The sequence below is a fragment of the Oncorhynchus gorbuscha genome, unplaced genomic scaffold, assembly GCF_021184085.1.
Source record: "Oncorhynchus gorbuscha isolate QuinsamMale2020 ecotype Even-year unplaced genomic scaffold, OgorEven_v1.0 Un_scaffold_676, whole genome shotgun sequence".
NCBI lineage: Eukaryota > Metazoa > Chordata > Actinopteri > Salmoniformes > Salmonidae > Oncorhynchus > Oncorhynchus gorbuscha.
In genome coordinates this window covers 290,848-318,078 of record NW_025745494.1, presented here as the reverse complement: position 1 = coordinate 318,078, position 27,231 = coordinate 290,848, and the positions used below count along the sequence as shown (strand labels likewise).

At 44.7% G+C, this 27,231-nt stretch overlaps 1 protein-coding gene across 2 annotated transcripts in view; it reads right to left on the bottom strand.

The window, feature by feature from the left end:
• The window catches only part of LOC124019075 (skin secretory protein xP2-like), a 35,194-nt gene extending 10,688 nt beyond the window's left edge, over window positions 1-24,506 (bottom strand). Inside the window, exons 1-3 of one of the 2 annotated variants that reach the window (XM_046334435.1) lie at window positions 24,103-24,506; window positions 796-1,757; window positions 307-760 (exon numbers count right to left, since the gene is read on the bottom strand). In XM_046334435.1, coding sequence (XP_046190391.1) covers window positions 307-760; window positions 796-1,757; window positions 24,103-24,190 — 1,504 coding nt within the window. In that variant the 5' untranslated portion in view covers window positions 24,191-24,506. Of the gene's footprint in view, window positions 1-306; window positions 1,758-24,102 lie in introns of both variants that reach the window. The other variant, XM_046334436.1, reaches the window with a different exon arrangement.
• Window positions 24,507-27,231: the final 2,725 nt, after the last annotated feature.

Sequence of the window (27,231 nt, the reverse complement as noted above, 5' to 3'; positions counted from 1 at the left end):
TTAGGTCAGGAGAGACAGGTGTTCTAGGTAACATATCAATTTAGTGAATCTATGAGCTGGAAGAACAATCATAACCTCCCTTGGGGCTAATCGGGACAATAAATGGCAGCCATTTTGCTCTGTGGAATTTAATTGTCCCTCAGTACAAATCAGTTGGTGCTGTGTTACCGAGGTGAAATGTGACCACACTATAATCCCAATGCAACTATTTGTGAGCCTGGTAAATACACCATAGTAAGACAGGGATGACGTTAGATGACGTTTTAAATATGTAGAGTGAGGATGAAGCGTTAGAGGAGTACATACCATCAATCTCTGGGATTGAGATAGCAGGAGTAGGCGGGGCCACAGGAGCAGGGGTGGCTGGTGTTAGCTCTGGGGCAGGAGTAGGCGGGGCCACAGGAGCAGGGGTGGCTGGTGTTAGCTCTGGGGCAGGAGTAGGCGGGGCCACAGGAGCAGGGGTGGCTGGTGTTAGCTCTGGGGCAGGAGTAGGCGGGGCCACAGGAGCAGGGGTGGCTGGTGTTAGCTCTGGGGTAGGTGTAGGGGCGTCTGAGGGATCAGGGGCGGCTGTTGTTAGCTCTGGGGCAAGGGTAGGGGCGTCTGAGGGAGCAGGGGCGGCTGGTGTTAGCCCTGGGGCGGCTTCGGGAGCAGGGGTAGGAGTCTCTACTGCAGGCTCTGGGGCTGGAGCCGTCACCTCACCTGGGGCCTCCACTGGTCCTGGGGCCTCCACTGGTCCTGGGGCCTCCACTGGTCCTGGGGCCTCCACTGGTCCTGGGGCCTCACTGGTCCTGGGGCCTCCACAGGCTCATTGGCAACGGCTGCTACAGGGGCCTCCACAGCCACAGGGGTGGTTATTGGCTCTGCTGCAGGCTCAGCAGCAACAACGTCAGTTATGGGGCCACTGGGTGCAGGGGTCTCCACAGCGGGGGCCCCCTCTGGGACAGCAGCCACAGGCTCAGCAGCAGGGGTTACTGGCTCAGGGACAGCGGCCACAGGGGCTGGAGCATCTTTGGTCTCCTCTTTTGGGGCTGGAGCTGGGGTCACCGCTGCTGGAGCTGGGGTCTCCGCTGTCAGGGCTGGAGCTGGGATCTCCTCTGTCGGGGCTGGGGTCTCCTCTGTCGGGGCTGGAGCTGGGGTCTCCTCTGTCGGGGCTGGAGCTGGGGTCTCCTCTGTCGGGGCTGGAGCTGGGGTCTCCTCTGTCGGGGCTGGAGCTGGGGTCTCCTCTGTCGGGGCTGGAGCTGGGGTCTCCTCTGTCGGGGCTGGAGCTGCCTCTGAGACAGTTTCAGCCACCTCGACTGGGGCAGCAGCTTCCACAGGTGCAGCTGCCTCGACCAGGGTAGCCACCTCCACTGCAGCTCCAGTTTCAACAACAGGGGCCTCCTCAGACACCACTGTCTCAGCAGGAGTCTCTGCCACAGGAGTGGTCTCAACCACGACAGCCTCAACAGGGGCCGCCACCTCCACTGGGACCACAGCCTCTACTAAGACCACAGCCTCTACTAAGACTACAGCCTCTGAAGGGACCTCTGAATCTACGGCTGCAGCCTCAACAGGGGCTTCAGGGGAAACCTCTGGCTCGGCTGCAGCCAGCATCTCCAGGACCTGGTCCTCCTCCCATCCAGACCCCATGGTCTCCAGGGCCTCTGAGGCCATGATGACGGGTTCCTCAGAGTCATCAGTCAGGGCACTCTGGACAGGTAGCTGCATCTGGTCAGCGATGGTCTCCGTGTCCTCCGAGATGTGACCATTCCTGACAACTGGAATAAAAACACAGAAAAACATGGAGGTTCATGAGAGAAATGTATTTCTAGGTTTAACCTGACACCAGATCCACCTGTAACGTTCCTGATAGAAGATCACTGCACAGCAAAACGTTTCCTCACTTGATTGAATTCCAAACATTGGTTAAGTTGAACTAATGAAGGATCTGATAGGCTTGAATGCCTGGAAGTTATGACCTTGGTGTGTCTGTGTTGTCATGAACCAATCTAGTTGTGTTGTATTTAACCATCTTCAGACTGCCACGGTAACACCTACAACATTCCATAGTGACTCCTGCTAACCCAATCCATGATCTACTGCCACGGTAACACCTAAAACATTCCATAGTGTCTCCTGCTAACCCAATCCATGATCTACTGCCACGGTAACACCTAAAACATTCCATAGTGACTCCTGCTAACCCAATCCATGATCTACTGCCACGGTAACACCTACAACATTCCATAGTGACTCCTGCTAACCCAATCCATGATCTACTGCCACGGTAACACCTACAACATTCCATAGTGACTCCTGCTAACCCAATCCATGATCTACTGCCACGGTAACACCTAAAACATTCCATAGTGACTCCTGCTAACCCAATCCATGATCTACTGCCACGGTAACACCTAAAACATTCCATAGTGTCTCCTGCTAACCCAATCCATGATCTACTGCCACGGTAACACCTACAACATTCCATAGTGACTCCTGCTAACCCAATCCATGATCTACTGCCACGGTAACACCTAAAACATTCCATAGTGACTCCTGCTAACCCAATCCATGATCTACTGCCACGGTAACACCTAAAACATTCCATAGTGACTCCTGCTAACCCAATCCATGATCTACTGCCACGGTAACACCTAAAACATTCCATAGTGACTACTGCTAACCCAATCCATGATCTACTGCCACGGTAACACCTAAAACATTCCATAGTGACTCCTGCTAACCCAATCCATGATCTACTGCCACGGTAACACCTACAACATTCCATAGTGACTCCTGCTAATCCAATCCATGATCTACTGCCACGGTAACACCTACAACATTCCATAGTGACTCCTGCTAACCCAATCCATGATCTACTCGGTAACACCTAAAACATTCCATAGTGACTCCTGCTAACCCAATCCATGATCACGGTAACACCTAAAACATTCCATAGTGACTCCTGCTAACCCAATCCATGATCTACTGCCACGGTAACACCTAAAACATTCCATAGTGACTCCTGCTAACCCAATCCATGATCTACTGCCACGGTAACACCTAAAACATTCCATAGTGTCTCCTGCTAACCCAATCCATGATCTACTGCCACGGTAACACCTACAACATTCCATAGTGACTCCTGCTAACCCAATCCATGATCTACTGCAACGGTAACACCTACAACATTCCATAGTGACTCCTGCTAACCCAATCCATGATCTACACGGTAACACCTACAACATTCCATAGTGACTCCTGCTAACCCAATCCATGATCTACTGCCACGGTAACACCTAAAACATTCCATAGTGACTCCTGCTAACCCAATCCATGATCTACTGCCACGGTAACACCTAAAACATTCCATAGTGACTCCTGCTAACCCAATCCATGATCTACTGCCACGGTAACACCTAAAACATTCCATAGTGACTCCTGCTAACCCAATCCATGATCTACTGCCACGGTAACACCTAAAACATTCCATAGTGACTCCTGCTAACCCAATCCATGATCTACTGCCACGGTAACACCTAAAACATTCCATAGTGACTCCTGCTAACCCAATCCATGATCTACTGCCACGGTAACACCTAAAACATTCCATAGTGACTCCTGCTAACCCAATCCATGATCTACTGCCACGGTAACACCTAAAACATTCCATAGTGACTCCTGCTAACCCAATCCATGATCTACTGCCACGGTAACACCTAAAACATTCCATAGTGACTCCTGCTAACCCAATCCATGATCTACTGCCACGGTAACACCTAAAACATTCCATAGTGACTCCTGCTAACCCAATCCATGATCTACTGCCACGGTAACACCTAAAACATTCCATAGTGACTCCTGCTAACCCAATCCATGATCTACTGCCACGGTAACACCTAAAACATTCCATAGTGACTCCTGCTAACCCAATCCATGATCTACTGCCACGGTAACACCTAAAACATTCCATAGTGACTCCTGCTAACCCAATCCATGATCTACTGCCACGGTAACACCTAAAACATTCCATAGTGACTCCTGCTAACCCAATCCATGATCTACTGCCACGGTAACACCTAAAACATTCCATAGTGACTCCTGCTAACCCAATCCATGATCTACTGCCACGGTAACACCTAAAACATTCCATAGTGACTCCTGCTAACCCAATCCATGATCTACTGCCACGGTAACACCTAAAACATTCCATAGTGACTACTGCTAACCCAATCCATGATCTACTGCCACGGTAACACCTAAAACATTCCATAGTGTGACTCCTGCTAAAACATTAACCCAATCCATGATCTACTGCCACGGTAACACCTACAACATTCCATAGTGACTCCTGCTAACCCAATCCATGATCTACTGCCACGGTAACACCTACAACATTCCATAGTGACTCCTGCCACGGTAACACCTAAAACATTCCATAGTGTCTCCTGCTAACCCAATCCATGATCTACTGCCACGGTAACACCTAAAACATTCCATAGTGACTCCTGCCACGGTAACACCTAAAACATTCCATAGTGACTCCTGCCACGGTAACACCTACAACATTCCATAGTGACTCCTGCCACGGTAACACCTACAACATTCCATAGTGACTCCTGCTAACCCAATCCATGATCTACTGCCACGGTAACACCTAAAACATTCCATAGTGACTCCTGCTAACCCAATCCATGATCTACTGCCACGGTAACACCTACAACATTCCATAGTGACTCCTGCTAACCCAATCCATGATCTACTGCCACGGTAACACCTACAACATTCCATAGTGACTCCTGCTAACCCAATCCATGATCTACTGCCACGGTAACACCTACAACATTCCATAGTAACTCCTGCTAACCCAATCCATGATCTACTGCCACGGTAACACCTAAAACATTCCATAGTGACTCCTGCTAACCCAATCCATGATCTACTGCCACGGTAACACCTAAAACATTCCATAGTGACTCCTGCTAACCCAATCCATGATCTACTGCCACGGTAACACCTAAAACATTCCATAGTGACTCCTGCTAACCCAATCCATGATCTACTGCCACGGTAACACCTAAAACATTCCATAGTGTCTCCTGCTAACCCAATCCATGATCTACTGCCACGGTAACACCTAAAACATTCCATAGTGACTCCTGCTAACCCAATCCATGATCTACTGCCACGGTAACACCTAAAACATTCCATAGTAACTACTGCTAACCCAATCCATGATCTACTGCCACGGCAACACCTAAAACATTCCATAGTGACTCCTGCTAACCCAATCCATGATCTACTGCCACGGTAACACCTAAAACATTCCATAGTGGCTCCTGCCACGGTAACACCAAAAACATTCCATAGTGACTCCTGCCACGGTAACACCTACAACATTCCATAGTGACTCCTGCCACGGTAACACCTACAACATTCCATAGTGACTCCTGCTAACCCAATCCATGATCTACTGCCACGGTAACACCTAAAACATTCCATAGTGACTCCTGCTAACCCAATCCATGATCTACTGCCACGGTAACACCTAAAACATTCCATAGTGTCTCCTGCTAACCCAATCCATGATCTACTGCCACGGTAACACCTACAACATTCCATAGTGACTCCTGCTAACCCAATCCATGATCTACTGCCACGGTAACACCTAAAACATTCCATAGTGACTACTGCTAACCCAATCCATGATCTACTGCCACGGTAACACCTAAAACATTCCATAGTGACTCCTGCTAACCCAATCCATGATCTACTGCCACGGTAACACCTACAACATTCCATAGTGACTCCTGCTAACCCAATCCATGATCTACTGCCACGGTAACACCTACAACATTCCATAGTGACTCCTGCCACGGTAACACCTAAAACATTCCATAGTGTCTCCTGCTAACCCAATCCATGATCTACTGCCACGGTAACACCTAAAACATTCCATAGTGACTCCTGCCACGGTAACACCTAAAACATTCCATAGTGACTCCTGCCACGGTAACACCTACAACATTCCATAGTGACTCCTGCCACGGTAACACCTACAACATTCCATAGTGACTCCTGCTAACCCAATCCATGATCTACTGCCACGGTAACACCTAAAACATTCCATAGTGACTCCTGCTAACCCAATCCATGATCTACTGCCACGGTAACACCTAAAACATTCCATAGTGACTCCTGCTAACCCAATCCATGATCTACTGCCACGGTAACACCTACAACATTCCATAGTGACTCCTGCTAACCCAATCCATGATCTACTGCCACGGTAACACCTAAAACATTCCATAGTAACTCCTGCTAACCCAATCCATGATCTACTGCCACGGTAACACCTAAAACATTCCATAGTGACTCCTGCTAACCCAATCCATGATCTACTGCCACGGTAACACCTAAAACATTCCATAGTGACTCCTGCTAACCCAATCCATGATCTACTGCCACGGTAACACCTAAAACATTCCATAGTGACTCCTGCTAACCCAATCCATGATCTACTGCCACGGTAACACCTAAAACATTCCATAGTGTCTCCTGCTAACCCAATCCATGATCTACTGCCACGGTAACACCTAAAACATTCCATAGTGTCTCCTGCTAACCCAATCCATGATCTACTGCCACGGTAACACCTAAAACATTCCATAGTAACTACTGCTAACCCAATCCATGATCTACTGCCACGGCAACACCTAAAACATTCCATAGTGACTCCTGCTAACCCAATCCATGATCTACTGCCACGGTAACACCTAAAACATTCCATAGTGGCTCCTGCCACGGTAACACCAAAAACATTCCATAGTGACTCCTGCCACGGTAACACCTACAACATTCCATAGTGACTCCTGCCACGGTAACACCTACAACATTCCATAGTGACTCCTGCTAACCCAATCCATGATCTACTGCCACGGTAACACCTAAAACATTCCATAGTGACTCCTGCTAACCCAATCCATGATCTACTGCCACGGTAACACCTAAAACATTCCATAGTGACTCCTGATAACCCAATCCATGATCTACTGCCACGGTAACACCTAAAACATTCCATAGTGACTCCTGCCACGGTAACACCTAAAACATTCCATAGTGACTCCTGCCACGGTAACACCTAAAACATTCCATAGTAACTACTGCTAACCCAATCCATGATCTACTGCCACAGCCAACTAAAGAAAAGATTGTGCAACTGACAGAGATGAGAGGTTTAAAGCTCAGTAAGGAGAAGCAAGATTAACATAGTATTTATCTGAAACGCGGTCAGTATTTATCTGAAACGAGGTTTGTATTTATCTGAAACTCGGTTAGAAACATGGTTTGTATTGATTTGAAACGAGGTCCGTATTGATTTGAAACGTGGTCCGTATTGATTTGAAACGCGGTCCGTATTGACCTGAGACGCGGTCCGTATTGACCTGAGACGCGGTCCGTATTGATCTGAGACGCGGTCCGTATTGATCTGAAACGCGGTCCGTATTGATCTGAAACGCGGTCAGTATTGACCTGAAACGCGGTCCATATTGATCTGAGACGCGGTCAGTATTGATCTGAAACGCGGTCCGTATTGATCTGAAACGCGGTCCGTATTGACCTGAAACGCGGTCAGTATTGATCTAGTGGAACATTCCATCTAAATCTATTACATACAGAGTAATACATGTGTCACGCCTTGGTCATTGTATCTTGTGTTTTTGTTATATGTTTGGGTAGGCCAGGGTGTGACATGGGTTTATATGTTGTATTTCGTATTAGGGTTTGTATTAATTGGGAGTGTGTATTATTAGGGGTGTGTCTAGTTAGGCTTGGCTGCCTGAGGCGATTCCTAATTGGAGTCAGCTGATTCTAGTTGTCTTCTATTGGGAACCGTATTTAGGTAGCCTGAGTGCGTGTTGTATTTCGTGGGTGATTGTACCTGTCTGTGTTAGTCACCAGATAGGCTGTATTAGTTTCACTCGTTTGTTGTTTTGTATTTTTCAGTTATTTCATGTACCGTATTAGCTTCATTAAAAGTCATGAGTAACCTACACGCTGCATTTCGGTCTGACTTTCTACAAACAACAGACGAATATCATTACAGAATCACCCACCACGATTCACAGACCGAGCAGCGTGTGAACTGGCAGGATCTAAAGGAGGACGCTATGGACAGCAGAAGAAGGGATTATACGACGTGGGAAGAAATTGACAGGTGGGCAGCCGACCCAGAGCGAGTGCAAGAGCCCGCCTGGGATTCCCTACAGCAATGCGAAGAGGGCTATACACGTATGGAATCGAGAAGGAAAGCATTGCTATACAGAGCGAAAACTGAAGGTAACAGGGGAAAGCGCAGAGAGAGAGTGGCTGAGTCAGGAAACAGACCTGAGCCTACTCTCCCTGTTAATCGTGAAGAGCAGTTGCAATGGGAGAGAATGCATCATTTGGAGATTTGGACATGGGAGGAGGAATTAGACGGTCAAGGTCCCTGGGAGCAGCCGGGAGAATATCGCCGTCCCAAGGAGGAAATAGAGGCAGCTAAAGCGGAGAGGCGTATGTATGAGGAGGCAGCACGGCGACGCGGTTGGAAACCGGAAAAACAGCCCAAAAAATTATTGGGGGGGAGCTAGAAGGGAGAATAGTTATGCCAGGTAGGAAACCTGCGCATACTCCCTGTGCTCACCGTTGGTGTTATGCTATGGAGCGCACGGTGTTTCCAGTGCGGGTGCAGAGCCAGCTGCGACACATACCAGCCCTTCCTATTGGCCGGGCTAGAGTGGGCATCGAGCCAGGGAAGCTTGGGCAGGCTCGGTGCTCAAGAGCTCCAGTGCGCCTGCACGGTCCGGTCTATCCAGAGCCACCTATACACACCAGTCCTCCGGTAGCAGCTCCCCGCACCAGGCTTCCTGTGCGTGTCCTCGCGCCAGTACCACCAGTTCCAGCACCACGCACCAGGCCTCCAGTGCGCCTCGCCTGTTCAGCGCAGCCAGTGCTTTTCTCCCCTCCTGCGCTGCCGGAGTCTCCCGCTTGTTTAGCGCAGCCAGAGCCTTTCTCCTCTCCTGCGCTGCCGGAGTCTCCTGTCTGTCCAGCGCCACCAGTGCTCCCAGTCGGCCTCGCCTGTTCAGCGCAGCCAGAGCCTTTCTCCTCTCCTGCGCTGCCGGAGTCTCCCGCTTGTTTAGCGCAGCCAGAGCCTTTCTCCTCTCCTGCGCTGCCGGAGTCTCCTGTCTGCCCAGCGCCGCCAGTCGGCCCAGCGTCACCAGTCTGCCAGGATCCGCCAGAAGTGCCAGTCTGCCAGGATCCGCCAGAAGTGCCAGTCTACCAGGATCCGCCAGAAGTGCCAGTCTACCTTAATCATCCAGGTCCACCAGCCAGCCAGGATTTACCGGAGCCTACTACCTGCCTGAGCTTCCTCTCAGTACTAGGCTCCCTCTCAGTACTAGGCTCCCTCTCAGTACTGGGCTTCCCCTCTCAGTACCGGGCTTCCCCTCTGTCCCGGGCTGCCCCTCTGTCCCGGGCTGCCCCTCTGTCCCGGGCTGCCCCTCTGTCCCGGGCTGCCCCTCTGTCCCGGGCTGCCCCTCTGTCCCGGGCTGCCCCTCTGTCCCGGGCTGCCCCTCTGTCCCGGGCTGCCCCTCTGTCCCGGCTGCCCCTCTGTCCCGGGCCCTCTGTCCCGAGCTGCCCCTCTGTCCCGAGCTGCCCCTCTGTCCCGAGCTGCCCCTCTGTCCCGAGCTGCCCCTCTGTCCCGAGCTGCCCCTCTGTCCCGAGCTGCCCCTCTGTCCCGAGCTGCCCCTCAGTTATGTGGGGATCAGGGTGAGGACTATTAGGCCATGGTCGGCGGAGAAGGTGGATTATCCTAGGACGCGAAGGGGAGGAACTAGGACATTTATGGAGTGGGGTCCACGTCCCGAGCCAGAACCGCCACCATGGACAGACGCCCACCCGGACCCTCCCTATGCTCTTGAGGTGCGTCCCGGAGTCCGCACCTTAGGGGGGGGTTCTGTCACGCCTTGGTCATTGTATCTTGTGTTTTTGTTATATGTTTTGGTAGGCCAGGGTGTGACATGGGTTTATATGTTGTATTTCGTATTGGGGTTTGTATTAATTGGGAGTGTGTATTATTAGGGGTGTGTCTAGTTAGGCTTGGCTGCCTGAGGCGATTCCTAATTGGAGTCAGCTGATTCTAGTTGTCTTCTATTGGGAACCGTATTTAGGCAGCCTGAGTGCGCGTTGTATTTCGTGGGTGATTGTACCTGTCTTTGTGTTAGTCACCAGATAGGCTGTATTTTGTTTCACTTGTTTGTTGTTTTTGTATTTTCAATTATTTCATGTACCGCTTTATCTTTATTAAAGGTCATGAGTAACCTACACGCTGCATTTCGGTCTGCCTCTCTTCTAACAGCAGACGAAGTTCATTACAACATGCTGCTGATCTAATGGAACATTCCATCTAAATCTATTACATACAGAGTAATAATAATAATAATAATAATAATATATGCCATTTAGCAGACGCTTTTATCCAAAGCGACTTACAGTCATGTGTGCATACATTCTACGTATGGGTGGTCCCGGGAATACATGCTGTTGATCTAATGGAACATTCCATCTAAATCTATTACATACAGAGTAATACATCCTGCTGATCTAGTGGAACATTCCATCTAAATCTATTACATACATCCTGCTGATCTAATGGAACATTCCATCTAAATCTATTACATACATCCTGCTGATCTAATGGAACATTCCATCTAAATCTATTACATACATCCTGCTGATCTAATGGAACATTCCATCTAAATCTATTACATACAGAGTAATACATCCTGCTGATCTAATGGAACATTCCATCTAAATCTATTACATACAGAGTAATACATGCTGCTGATCTAATGGAACATTCCATCTAAATCTATTACATACAGAGTAATACATCCTGCTGATCTAGTGGAACATTCCATCTAAATCTATTACATACATCCTGCTGATCTAATGGAACATTCCATCTAAAACTATTACATACATGATGCTGATCTAATGGAACATTCCATCTAAATCTATTACATACTGAGACTGAACCACTACAGTACTGTCAGTCACAAACTCCTTTATAATTAGGTTTCCACATGGAAAATGTGCTTTAGATGTCAGGGATTAGATGTCAGGGATTAGATGTCAGGGATTAGATGTCAGGGATTAGATGTCAGGGATTAGATGCCAGGGATTAGATGGATTAGATGTCAGGGATTAGATGTCAGGGATTAGATGCCAGGGATTAGATGTCAGGGATTAGATGTCAGGGATTAGATGTCAGGGATTAGATGGGATTAGATGTCAGGGATTAGATGTCAGGGATTAGATGTCAGGGATTAGATGTCAGGGATTTGCCAGGGATTAGATGCCAGGGATTAGATGTCAGGGATTCAGGGATTAGGATTAGATGTCAGGGATTAGATGCCAGGGGATTGCCAGGGATTAGATGCCAGGGATTAGATGCCAGGGATTAGATGTCAGGGATTAGGATTAGATGTCAGGGATTAGATGTCAGGGATTAGATGTCAGGGATTAGATGTCAGGGATTAGATGCCAGGGATTAGATGTCAGGGATTAGATGTCAGGGATTAGATGTCAGGGATTAGATGTCAGGGATTAGATGTCAGGGATTAGATGTCAGGGATTAGATGTCAGGGATTAGATGTCATGGATTAGATGTCAGGGATTAGATGTCAGGGATTAGATGTCAGGGATTAGATGTCAGGGATTAGATGTCATGGATTAGATGTCAGGATTAGATGTCAATTAGATGTCAGGGATTGAGCTTTTCACTGTTGGTGAGCTTTTCACTGTTGCAGATGCCAAAGTTCAGAAAGGTCAAATGTACCATTTGCTGTCAAAGGTGACACTGACACTTCAGGGTACCTGTCATGTTAAATCAACCATTATGCCGTGAAGAGGGGAACCGGGTCAAAGGTGACACTGACTCTTCAGGGTACCTGTCATGTTAAATCCACCATTATGTCGTGAAGAAGGGAACCGTTTTCCCCTTTTGTATTCTAATGCTTTGGTTGTCGGAGCATCCGGAAGTATTTAAACTGCTGTTGAAATATGACTGAACAGAAAGTGGGCCCCTTGGTAAGAGAGTCCAGTTGGTTTGACTCAGCAGTGAGTGAAAACAATAAAAGACACAGAGAATCTCTAGGACATGCGGGAACTTAAAAATATGAAAAACTCATCTTCCATTTCCCCGGGGGCGGGGGGGTTTGAAGAATGTGATTTATTGAAAACAACCTGTGGTTCTCTCTGAGCCCTGAGGACAAAGTTCACCCTAGTTGTGAAACTGGACGAGGAAGTGTATATGAATGATCCAGACCAGATGAAGACATGTCCATCCAAGTGGTAGGCTACCGGACAACAGATAGTCTGAGCCTGGTCCCAGATCTGTTTGTGTTGTATAGCCCACGTCTAGGGACGTTTCACAATACAATGAATGACCATAGGAGTTGGCAAGACAGCACTAACAGATCTGGGACCAGTATGCCTGCAAAAACAGTTCAGGAAATCTGTTCTTAGACTGATCACAACCCTTCGTATTATTTAATCCATGTCACTGTTAACTCCCCCTGATTGTTTCATGCATGACATAAACCAAAAAAAAAAGATTTAATTCGACACCGCAGCTTCCCCGTTTGGATTGACTGTCGTCGTCCCTAAAGACCAGGGAGCAATGACTGGAAAGGAATGTGATGGGCTGGCACAAAGTAGGAACCAACCAGACCAATGGAAGACAAGCAAACAGAGAGAGCTGGATTTGGAGGTCTACATGAGGAGCTATGGGGCGATGAGGAGCTATGGGGCGATGAGGAGCTATGGGGCGATGAGGAGCTATGGGGTGATGAGTTATGGGGTGATGAGGAGCTATGGGGTGATGAGTTATGGGGCGATGAGGAGTTATGGGGCGATGAGGAGCTATGGGGTGATGAGGAGCTACGGGGTGATGTGATGAGGAGCTATGGGGTGATGAGTTATGGGGTGATGAGTTATGGGGTGATGAGGAGCTATGGGGTGATGAGTTATGGGGCGATGAGGAGCTATGGGGTGATGAGGAGCTATGGGGTGATGATGGGGGAGCTATGGGGTGATGAGAGGGCTGATGGGGTGAGGTGATGAGGAGCTATGGGGTGATGAGGAGTTATGGGGTGATGAGGAGTTATGGGGTGATGAGGAGTTATGGGGTGATGAGGAGTTATGGGGTGATGAGGAGCTACGGGGTGATGTGATGAGGAGCTAGGGGGGATGAGGAGCTATGGGGTGATGAGGAGCTACGGGGTGATGTGATGAGGAGCTATGGGGTGATGAGGAGTTATGGGGTGATGAGGAGTTATGGGGTGATGAGGAGTTATGGGGTGATGAGGAGCTATGGGCGATGAGGCATTATGGGGTGATGAGGAGCTATGGATGCGATGAGGCGTTATGGGGTGATGAGGAGCTATGGAGCGATGGGCTATGGGGTGATGGGGTGATGAGGAGCTACGGAGGATGTGATGAGGAGCTACGGGATGATGAGCTACGGGGTGAGCTATGGGGTGAGTGAGGAGTGATGAGGAGCTATGGGGTGATGAGGAGCTATGGGGTGATGAGGAGCTATGGAGCGATGAGGCGTTATGGGGTGATGAGGAGCTATGGGGCGATGAGGGCGTTATGGGGTGATGAGGAGCTATGGGGCGATGAGGGACGGGGTGTTATGGGGCGATGAGGAGCTATGGGGTGATGATGTGATGAGGAGCTACGGGGGGATGAGGAGCTATGGGGTGATGAGGAGCTATGGGGTGATGAGGAGCTACGGGGTGAGGTGATGAGGAGATATGGGGTGATGTGGTGAAGAGCTACGGGGTGATGAGGAGCTACGGGGTGATGTGATGAGGAGCTATGGGGTGATGAGGAGCTACGGGGTGATGTGATGAGGAGCTACGGGGTGATGTGATGAGGAGCTACGGGGTGATGAGGAGCTACGGGGTGATGTGGAGCTACGGGGTGATGTGGAGCTACGGGGTGATGAGGAGCTACGGGGTGATGTGATGAGGAGCTACGGGGTGATGTGATGAGGAGCTACGGGGTGATGTGATGAGGAGCTACGGGGTGATGAGGAGCTACGGGGTGATGAGGAGCTACGGGGATGATGTGATGAGGAGCTATGGGGTGATGTGATGAGGAGCTATGGGGGGGGATGAGGAGCTAAAGGGGGATGAGGAGCTAAAGGGGGATGAGGAGCTAAAGGGGGATGAGGAGCTAAAGGGGTGATGAGGAGCTACGGGGTGATGTGGAGCTACGGGGTGATGTGATGTGGAGCTACGGGGTGATGTGATGAGGAGCTATGTGGTGATGTGATGAGGAGCTACGGGGTGATGTGATGAGGAGCTATGGGGTGATGAGGAGCTAAGGGGTGATGTGATGAGGAGCTATGGGGTGATGACGAGCTACGGGGGGATGAGGAGCTATGGGGTGATGAGGAGCTACGGGGTGATGTGATGAGGAGCTACGGGGTGAGGAGCTACGGGGTGAGGAGCTATGGGGTGAGAGTGAGTTATGGGGTGATGAGGAGTTATGGGGTGGTGATGAGGAGCTATGGGGTGATGAGGAGCTATGGGGTGATGAGGAGCTATGGGGTGATGAGGAGCTATGGGGTGATGTGATGAGGAAATATATGCTGCAGTTACAGTTGTACAGTCAGCTAGCTCTCAGGGATAGGACAACTGTTGTCTGTAGCTGGCTGGCTGGCGGGACAGAGACAGACAGAGATAGAGCCCCTCTTGGCATGGATGACTCGTGTGTCAACATGATTACCATTCAAAGATGACAGAGATCCCAGTCAAAACAGCTAGTCAATCCCTGGACAGAGGGAGAAGAGAGCTGGGGGATGGGTTTGGCTGGCATACAGCTGGTGAGACAGTGCTGTTAGATGGGACAGATCACTACCATGCAGTGCCACATGTACAGAGTAGTAGCATGGTACAATAAAACATTTCAGAGGTGACGTCAGCCTCCCGGGACGAAGACAGAGAGCATCTCCAGGTGACCTGGCTGGCTAACTGGATGGCACTACAACAACACCCTGAAACAGACACACTGCTAGACATGGCACTACAACAACACCCTGAAACAGACAGACTGCTAGAGATGGCACTACAACAACACCCTGAAACAGACAGACTGCTAGAGATGGATGAAACAGGCTAGAGACTACAACAACACCCTGGAACAGACACACTGCTAGAGATGGCACTACAACAACACCCTGGAACAGACAGACTGCTAGAGATGGCACTACAACAACACCCTGAAACAGACAGACTGCTAGAGATGGCACTACAACAACACGGACAGACTGCTAGAGATGGCACTACAACAACAGACAGACTGCTAGAGATGGCACTACAACAACACCCTGAAACAGAGATGGCACTACAACAGACTGAAACACTGCTAGAGATGGCACTACAACAACACCCTGAAACAGACAGACTGCTAGAGATGGCACTACAACAACACCCTGAAACAGACAGACTGCTAGAGATGGCACTACAATAACACCCTGAAACAGACAGACCCAATTAACCTGTATAAAGACATACTGATGGTCAGGCAGTAACAACCTGTATAAAGACATACTGATGGTCCCTCTATAACAACCTGTATAAAGACATACTGATGGTCAGACAGTAACAACCTGTATAAAGACATACTGATGGTCAGGCAGTAACAACCTGTATAAAGACATACTGATGGTCAGGCAGTAACAACCTGTATAAAGACATACTGATGGTCCCTCTATAACAACCTGTATAAAGACATACTGATGGTCAGGCAGTAACAACCTGTATAAAGACATACTGATGGTCAGGCAGTAACAACCTGTATAAAGACATACTGATGGTCCCTCTATAACAGCCTGTATAAAGACATACTGACGGTCCCTCTATAACAACCTGTATAAAGACATACTGATGGTCAGGCAGTAACAACCTGTATAAAGACATACTGACGGTCCCTCTATAACAACCTGTATAAAGACATACTGATGGTCAGACAGTAACAACCTGTATAAAGACATACTGATGGTCAGGCAGTAACAACCTGTATAAAGACATACTGATGGTCAGGCAGTAACAACCTGTATAAAGACATACTGATAGTCCCTCTATAACAACCTGTATAAAGACATACTGATGGTCAGACAGTAACAACCTGTATAAAGACATACTGATGGTCAGGCAGTAACAACCTGTATAAAGACATACTGATGGTCAGGCAGTAACAACCTGTATAAAGACATACTGATGGTCCCTCTATAACAACCTGTATAAAGACATACTGATGGTCAGGCAGTAACAACCTGTATAAAGACATACTGATGGTGGTAACAACCTGTATAAAGACATACTGATGGTAACAACCTGTATAAAGACATACTGATGGTCCCTCTATAACAACCTGTATAAAGACATACTGATGGTCCCTCATAACAACCTGTATAAAGACATACATATGATGGTCAGACAGTAACAACCTGTATAAAGACATACTGATGGTCAGGCAGTAACAACCTGTATAAAGACATACTGATGGTCAGGCAGTAACAACCTGTATAAAGACATACTGATGGTCCCTCTATAACAACCTGTATAAAGACATACTGAAGACATAACAACCTGTATAAAGACATACTGATGGTCAGACAGTAACAACCTGTATAAAGACATACTGATGGTCAGGCAGTAACAACCTGTATAAAGACATACTGATGGTCAGCAGTAACAACCTGTATAAAGACATACTGAACTATAACAACCTGTATAAAGACATACTGATGATCCCTCTATAACAACCTGTATAAAGACATACTGATGGTCCCTCTATAACAACCTGTATAAAGACATACTGATGGTCAGGCAGTAACAACCTGTATAAAGACATACTGATGGTCAGGCAGTAACAACCTGTATAAAGACATACTGATGGTCAGGCAGTAACAACCTGTATAAAGACATACTGATGGTCAGGCAGTAACAACCTGTATAAAGACATACTGATGGTCCCTCTATAACAACCTGTATAAAGACATACTGATGGTCAGGCAGTAACAACCTGTATAAAGACATACTGAAAACTGTATAAAGACATACTGATGGTCAGGCAGTAACAACCTGTATAAAGAAAGACATACTGTATGATGGTCCCTCTATAACAACCTGTATAAAGACATACTGATGGTCAGACAGTAACAACCTGTATAAAGACATACTGATGGTCAGGCAGTAACAACCTGTATAAAGACATACTGATGGTCAGACAGTAACAACAGGGAAGTGAGAACACAGTGTGAGTGTTAAATGATTACATCATGCCCTCAGCTGTGCCTGGTCCTGGTGTGTAGAAGCCATGTGGCAGGCAGGACCAGAGCCAGGCTGGCCCCATGAATGGACAATATGGTCCCTGTGTCAGCCAGGCCTCTCTGTGGGTACCAGGGCCTCTCTGTGGGTACCAGGGCCTCTCTGTGGGTACCAGGGCCTCTCTGTGGGTACCAGGGCCTCTCTGTGGGTACCAGGCCTTCCATTAGCCAGGTTGTGGCAACAAAAAAAGGCAATAGAAAAGCAATATATAAAAACTATTTTTGCAAAATAATGCCTTTTATTTATTGATGCAAATGCCAGTTGATGAAGCAGTCACAAGTTTGGGCACACCTACTCATTGTAGAATAATAGTGAAGACATCAAAACTATGAATTAACACGTGGTTTTAACAAATCCAAATATTTTTTTTATATTTGAGATTCTTCAAAGTAGCCACATTTTGCCTTGACGACAGCTTTGCACACTCTTGGTATTCTCTCAACCAGCTTAACCTGGAATGCTTTTCCAACAGTCTTGAAGGAGTTCCCACATTCGCTGAGCACTTGTTGGCTGCTTTTCCTTCACTCTGCGGTCCAACTCATCCCAAACTATCTCAAATTGGGTTGAGGTTGGGTCATCTAATGCAGCACTCCATCACTCTCCGTCTTGATCAAATAGCCCTTACAAAGCCTGGAGGTGTGTTGCGTCATTGTCCTGTTGAACAACAAAAAATAGTCCCACTGCAGAATGCTGTGGTAGCCATGCTGGTTAAGTATGCCTTGAATTCTAAATAAATCACAGACAGTGTCACCAGCAAAGCACCACCACACCTCCTCCTCCTCCTCCATGCTTCACGGAATGAACCACACATGCAGAGATTATCCGTTCAACTACTCTGTGTCTCACAAAGACAGCGGTTGGAACCAAAAATCTCAAATTTGGACTCATCAGACCAAAAGACAGATTTCCACCATTCCAATATCCATTGGTCATGTTTCTTGGCCCAAGCATGTCTCTTCTTCTTATTGGTGTCCTTTAGCGTTTCTTTGCAGCAATTCGACCATGAAGGCCTGATTCACGCAGTCTCCTCTGAACAGTTGATGTTGAGATGTGTCTGTTACTTGAACTCTATAAAGCATTTATTTGGGATGTAATATCTGAGGCTGGTAACTCTAATGAGTTGTGGGGCGGCAGGTTGTCTAGTGGTTAGAGTGTTGGACTAGTAACCGAAAGGTTGCTAGATTGAATCCCCGAGCTGACAAGGTAAAAATCTGTCGTTCTGTCCCTGAACAAGGCAGTTAACCCACTGTTCCTAGGCCGTCATTGAAAATAAGAATTTGTTCTTAACTGACTTGCCTGGTTAAATAAAGGTTAAAATAAAATAAAAACGTATCCTCTGCAGCGGAAGTAACTCTGGGACTTCCTGTCCTGTGGCGGTCCAAACGAGCGCCAGTTTCATCACAGCGCTTGATGGTTTTTGCGACTCCACTCTAAATATTCCGTATTGACTGACCTTCATGTCTTAAAGTAATGATGGGTTGTCATTCCTCTTTGCTAATTTGAGCTGTTCTTGCCATAATATGGACTTGGTCTTTTACCAAATAGGGGTTTCTTCTGTATACCACCCCTACCTTGTCACAACACAACTGATTGGCTCAAACGCATTAATGAAGGAAAGAAATTCCACAAATTAACAAGGCACACCTGTTAATTGAAATGCATCCCAGGTGACTACCTCATGAAGCTGGCTGAGAGAATGCCACGTGTGCAAAGCTGTCATCAAGGCAAAGGGTGGCTACTTGGAAGCATCTCAAATATACTTTGATTTAGATTTGTTTAACACTTTTTGTGGTTACTACATGATTCCATATGTGTTAATTCATAGTTTTGATGTCTTCACTATTATTCTACAATGTAGAAAATAGTCAAAGAAATGATGTAATACCTTGGGATTAGTAGGTGTGTCCAAACTTTTGACTGGAACTGTAAATACATTTAATTTGGATAATACATTTAATTTGGATAATATAGTCCAATTAAATGCGCGTGTGTATTTTCGTTAGTCGTCATATTTATCCAACACATCACGTGCACAGCATACAGACTATTTTGAGCGGGATTTCTCCTCAACTGGTTGCTGCTGGAGTAAAACACGTGCTTTTTATAAACTCATTCATTGAATAACCATTCCAAATTCAATCCCATGTTAAAAACAGGTTTGGTGTACGATTAAAAAAAAGAAGGTTTTATTTGTATTTCTCCACTGGTAATGGAAGCGCGCCTTTAATTGGCCATTCAACAGCAGGCAACCGGCTACCAGCGCGTCAACCCACCGCTTTACAATGTAAACTGTCGGGCAGTACGCACTTTGAAAACGTCATTCATCTTCTGAAACCCGAATGCTTTATTTCATTTCATGAGGCATGTCTTGTCTTGCTTCAAAGTAACCTACAGGCACAATCTAACCATGGAAACGCGGTGACAATTATTTTATTATGACTTCATAGGCGTCGCGTGAGAGTTTCAAGTTTGGGGAAGCCGTACAATTTATCCTACAATTTATCCAACCATTCTGTCCGCCAAGTTATGATTTTCATATCCGCAGTTTTGTGGAGCAGTTACATATTAATAATGTTTTAGTTTCTCAATCATTGTCACGTGGTTAATCATAAAAATCTTAATTTAAAATGATAAAAATGTAAAAAGTTCCAATTCAGCTAATGGGAAAGCATTAATTAACGTCAGCCATATGGACACGTTGACACAACGAGATCCACTGGCGGTGAAATACATAAACTAATGGAACTCATAGCCTGTAGGCCAATGCAGTAGGTCTATAACCTCCATAGGCCAGTGCAGTAGGTCTATAACCTCCATAGGCCAATCCAGTAGGTCTATAACCTCCATAGCCTGTAGGCCAATGCAGTAGGTCTATAACCTCCATAGGCTAATGCAGTAGGTCTATAACCTCCATAGGCCAATGCAGTAGGTCTATAACTTCCATAGCCTGTAGGCCAATGCAGTAGGTCTATAACCTCCATAGCCTGTAGGCCAATGCAGTAGGTCTATAACCTCCATAGGCCAATGCAGTAGGTCTATAACCTCCATAGGCTAGTGCAGTAGGTCTATAACCTCCATAGGCTAATGCAGTAGGTCTATAACTTCCATAGCCTGTAGGCCAATGCAGTAGGTCTATAACCTCCATAGCCTATAGGCCAATGCAGTAGGTCTATAACCTCCATAGGCTAATGCAGTAGGTCTATAACCTCCATAGCCTGTAGGCCAATGCAGTAGGTCTATAACCTCCATAGGCCAATGCAGTAGGTCTATAACCTCCATAGCCTGTAGGCCAATGCAGTAGGTCTATAACCTCCATAGCCTGTAGGCCAATGCAGTAGGTCTATAACCTCCATAGGCCAATGCAGTAGGTCTGTAACTTCCATAGCCTGTAGGCCAATGCAGTAGGTCTATAACCTCCATAGGCCAATGCAGTAGGTCTATAACCTCCATAGCCTATAGGCCAATGCAGTAGGTCTATAACCTCCATAGCCTGTAGGCCAATGCAGTAGGTCTATAACCTCCATAGCCTATAGGCCAATGCAGTAGGTCTATAACCTCCATAGGCCAATGCAGTAGGTCTATAACCTCCATAGCCTATAGGCCAATGCAGTAGGTCTATAACCTCCATAGCCTATAGGCCAATGCAGTAGGTCTATAACCTCCATAGCCTATAGGCCAATGCAGTAGGTCTATAACCTCCATAGGCCAATGCAGTAGGTCTATAACCTCCATAGCCTATAGGCCAATGCAGTAGGTCTATAACCTCCATAGGCCAATGCAGTAGGTCTATAACTTCCATAGCCTATAGGCCAATGCAGTAGGTCTATAACCTCCATAGGCCAATGCAGTAGGTCTATAACCTCCATAGCCTGTAGGCCAATGCAGTAGGTCTATAACCTCCATAGGCCAATGCAGTAGGTCTATAACCTCCATAGGCCAATGCAGTAGGTCTATAACCTCCATAGGCCAATGCAGTAGGTCTATAACCTCCATAGGCCAATGCAGTAGGTCTACAACCTCCATAGCCTGTAGGCCAATGCAGTAGGTCTATAACCTCCATAGCCTGTAGGCTAATGCAGTAGGTCTATAACCTCCATAGGCCAATGCAGTAGGTCTATAACCTCCATAGCCTATAGGCCAATGCAGTAGGTCTATAACCTCCATAGCCTATAGGCCAATGCAGTAGGTCTATAACCTCCATAGCCTATAGGCCAATGCAGTAAGTCTATAACTTCCATAGCCTGTAGGCCAATGCAGTAGGTCTATAACCTCCATAGCCTATAGGCCAATGCAGTAGGTCTATAACCTCCATAGCCTATAGGCCAATGCAGTAGGTCTATAACCTCCATAGCCTATAGGCCAATGCAGTAGGTCTATAACCTCCATAGCCTGTAGGCCAATGCAGTAGGTCTATAACCTCCATAGCCTATAGGCCAATGCAGTAGGTCTATAACCTCCATAGCCTGTAGGCCAATGCAGTAGGTCTATAACTTCCATAGCCTGTAGGCCAATGCAGTAGGTCTATAACCTCCATAGCCTATAGGCCAATGCAGTAGGTCTATAACCTCCATGGCCTGTAGGCCAATGCAGTAGGTCTATAACCTCCATAGGCCAATGCAGTAGGTCTATAACCTCCATAGCCTATAGGCCAATGCAGTAGGTCTATAACCTCCATAGCCTGTAGGCTAATGCAGTAGGTCTATAACCTCCATAGCCTGTAGGCCAATGCAGTAGGTCTATAACCTCCATAGCCTGTAGGCCAATGCAGTAGGTCTATAACCTCCATAGCCTGTAGGCCAATGCAGTAGGTCTATAACCTCCATAGCCTGTGGGCCAATGCAGTAGGTCTATAACCTCCATAGCCTGTAGGCCAATGCAGTAGGTCTATAACCTCCATAGCCTGTAGGCCAATGCAGTATATAACCTCCATAGCCTGTAGGCGAATGCAGTAGGTCTATAACCTCCATAGGCCAATGCAGTAGGTCTATAACCTCCATAGCCTGTAGGCCAAAGGTTATTCCTCCTGATTATATAGAATGGGACCAGGGAGTCTAGAAGGTTCTACCTCCTGATTATAAAGAATGGGACCAGGGAGTCTATTTATCTTTTGGCATCCTGATAATGTGGTTGGGTCTAATTGTGTTGCTCTCCTGGGGCTCTGTGGGGTCTGTTTATGTTTGTGATCAGAGCCCCAAAACCAACTGGCTGAGGGGACTCTTCTCCAGGTTCATCTCTCTGTAGGTGATGGCTTTGTTGTGAAAGGTTTGGGCATGGCTTCCTTTTAGGTGGTTGTAGAAGATTATCAGCTCTTTTCTGGATTTTGATAATTAGTGGGTATCGTCCTAATTCTGCTCTTCATGCATTGTTTGGGGTTTTGCCTTGTAAACAAAGTGCAGAGTTTAAATTAGGTGTTTATCCCATTTTGTGAATTCTTAGTCGGTCCCCAGACTGCTAACCATAGAGGGCAATGGGTTCAATAACTAACTCATGGATTTACACAGTACAGGCTAACTAACAGGTTGGGTCAGAACCCTATAGCCTCATGGATATGACACAGTACAGGCTAACTAACAGGTTGGGTCAGAACCCTATAGCCTCAGGGATATGACACAGTACAGGCTAACTAACAGGTTGGGTCAGAACCCTATAGCCTCATGGATATGACACAGTACTGGCTAACTAACAGGTTGGGTCAGAACCCTATAGCCTCAGGGATATGACACAGTACAGGCTAACTAACAGGTTGGGTCAGAACCCTATAGCCTCATGGATATGACACAGTACTGGCTAACTAACAGGTTGGGTCAGAACCCTATAGCCTCAGGGATATGACACAGTACTGGCTAACTAACAGGTTGGGTCAGAACCCTATAGCCTCAGGGTGCAGATGTGCTGCCAAGAATGCAGCGTTCTCCACAGCCGTTTGATGGGAGCTGCGTGGCCTCTCTAAATGGCAACACGTGACTGTCCAGGGAACATAATGTACTGTAATATATATACATGAGGAGGTGAACACCTGTGGTTTTACTAACGAGGCTGATAACAAGAGCTGATTGTTTTGTTCTGTTTTTGACCTCACGGAAAGATAAGATACTAATGCATTATCATTGGCTGTGGTTTAGTCAAAAGATGAAACTAAAATCACCAATAACTGAGTAAATATTAACAGCAGGTAGTAATCATAATAAAAAGTTATTCTATAATATATAATATAATATATACACACGAGGAGCTTGCTTCTACACCTACCTACATTGCTTGCTGTTTGGGGGTTTTAGGCTGGGTTTCTGTACAGCACTTTGTGACATCAGCTAATGTAAGAAGGGCTTTATAAATACATTTGATTGATTGATAATCCCAATGTAACACCCCCCCACCCCACCAAAAGACTTCAGAAGAGTAAAGTGTAACCATGCAGAAGTGTTGGAACAATTTCTCTCCTTTCCAGAACCTTGCCCCCTTCAAAAATAAAAACATCTATACAATCACAATGTCATATGGTAAAAAATAAATAAAAGTAAGACAAAAATAAATGCATATAACACAACCTTCTGCAGTGTGACAACTATTCTAAATTGGGGGGGGGGGGGACGGGTAACTTTGACACATTTTGACAAAACTTTTTTTTTTAAAGTGTCACTGTCAACTGACCCTGACAAAAATATAAGTTACTCACCAAATGTGTCTCCGTTGGACTCCTCGGGTTTTGTCCCCGGTCTCTTCTCCTCATCGACAGTCAGTGTGCTGGACGAAGAACATCCCATGGTGAAGAAGAAGAGAGGAGAGATGAAGAGAAAATATGGAAAGAAGACTGAGACGAGATGCGAACGGTCGATACTCGGTCAACTCAGACAGCGACTGGCTGGATAAAACATGAACAGAACAACAAGCCGGTTGTTTATGAGGTATAGCTGGAGCCCATTATTTCCTGTTGTCTGTCTGCCCTGTCTGTTTATGCATGGCTAGTCGCCGTCATGCCCTAGACAACGGACTGTTGTGCTCCGCACACTAACCACGCGTTAGACACTGTCTGGATAAAATGAAGACCCTCAATTCTGCTCCCTCTCTCTCTCTCTTTACATTAGGGAAGTAGTTTAGGTAAGATGGTGTTGATCAACTCCGCCCCCTATCCTCTCATTCAGGAAAACCCACTCTCTGAAAATCCACCTGGTGGATCATACTTTTATTTCACCTTTATTTAACCAGGTATTTATATATATATAACCCTAACCCTTTATTTAACCAGGTATTTATATATATATAACCCTAACCCTTTATTTAACCAGGTATTTATATATATATATATAACCCTAACCCTTTATTTAACCAGGTATTTATATATATATATAACCCTAACCCTTTATTTAACCAGGTATTTATATATATATATATAACCCTAACCCTTTATTTAACCAGGTATTTATATATATAACCCTAACCCTTTATTTAACCAGGTATTTATATATATAACCCTAACCCTTTATTTAACCAGGTATTTATATATATAACCCTAACCCTTTATTTAACCAGGTATTTATATATATATATAACCCTAACCCTTTATTTAACCAGGTATTTATATATATATATAACCCTAACCCTTTATTTAACCAGGTATTATATATATATAACCCTAACCCTTTATTTAACCAGGTATTTATATATATATAACCCTAACCCTTTATTTAACCAGGTATTTATATATATAACCCTAACCCTTTATTTAACCAGGTACCCTTTATTTAACCAGGTATTTATATATATATATATAACCTAACCCTTTATTTAACCAGGTATTTATATATATATATATATATATTTAACCATATATATATATATATATAACCAGGTACCCTAACCCTTTATTTAACCAGGTATTTATATATATATATAACCTAACCCTTTATTTAACCAGGTATTTATATATATATATATAACCCTAACCCTTTATTTAACCAGGTATTATATATATATATATATAACCCTAACCCTTTATTTAACCAGGATATTTATTATATATATATATAACCCTAACCCTTTATTTAACCAGGTATTTATATATATATATATAACCCTAACCCTTTATTTAACCAGGTATTTATATTTATATATATAACCCTAACCCTTTATTTAACCAGGTATTTATATATATATATAACCCTAACCCTTTATTTAACCAGGTATTTATATATATATATATAACCCTAACCCTTTATTTAACCAGGTTTTTATATATATATATATATAACCCTAACCCTTTATTTAACCAGGTATTTATATATATATATATAACCCTAACCCTTTATTTAACCAGGTATTTATATATATATATATAACCCTAACCCTTTATTTAACCAGGTATTTATATATATAACCCTAACCCTTTATTTAACCAGGTATTTATATATATATATAACCCTAACCCTTTATTTAACCAGGTATTTATATATATATATAACCCTAACCCTTTATTTAACCAGGTATTTATATATATATATAACCCTAACCCTTTATTTAACCAGGTATTTATATATATATATAACCCTAACCCTTTATTTAACCAGGTATTTATATATATATATAACCCTAACCCTTTATTTAACCAGGTATATATATATATATAACCCTAACCCTTTATTTAACCAGGTATTTATATATATATAACCCTAACCCTTTATTTAACCAGGTATATATATATATATATATATATATAACCCTAACCCTTTATTTAACCAGGTATTTATATATATATATAACCCTAACCCTTTATTTAACCAGGTATATATATATATATAACCCTAACCCTTTATTTAACCAGGTATATATATATATATATAACCCTAACCCTTTATTTAACCAGGTATTTATATATATAACCCTAACCCTTTATTTAGCCAGGTATTTATATATATATATAACCCTAACCCTTTATTTAACCAGGTATATATATATATATAACCCTAACCCTTTATTTAACCAGGTATTTATATATATATATAACCCTAACCCTTTATTTAACCAGGTATATATATATATATATATATATATATATATATATATATATATATATATAACCCTAACCCTTTATTTAACCAGGTATTTATATATATATATAACCCTAACCCTTTATTTAACCAGGTATTTATATATATATATAACCCTAACCCTTTATTTAACCAGGTATTTATATATATAACCCTAACCCTTTATTTAACCAGGTATTTATATATATATATAACCCTAACCCTTTATTTAACCAGGTATTTATATATATATATAACCCTAACCCTTTATTTAACCAGGTATATATATATATATAACCCTAACCCTTTATTTAACCAGGTATTTATATATATATATAACCCTAACCCTTTATTTAACCAGGTATATATATATATATATATATATATAACCCTAACCCTTTATTTAACCAGGTATTTATATATATATATATAACCCTAACCCTTTATTTAACCAGGTATATATATATATATAACCCTAACCCTTTATTTAACCAGGTATATATATATATATATAACCCTAACCCTTTATTTAACCAGGTATTTATATATATAACCCTAACCCTTTATTTAGCCAGGTATTTATATATATATATAACCCTAACCCTTTATTTAACCAGGTATATATATATATATAACCCTAACCCTTTATTTAACCAGGTATATATATATATATAACCCTAACCCTTTATTTAACCAGGTATTTATATATATATATAACCCTAACCCTTTATTTAACCAGGTATATATATATATATATATATATATAACCCTAACCCTTTATT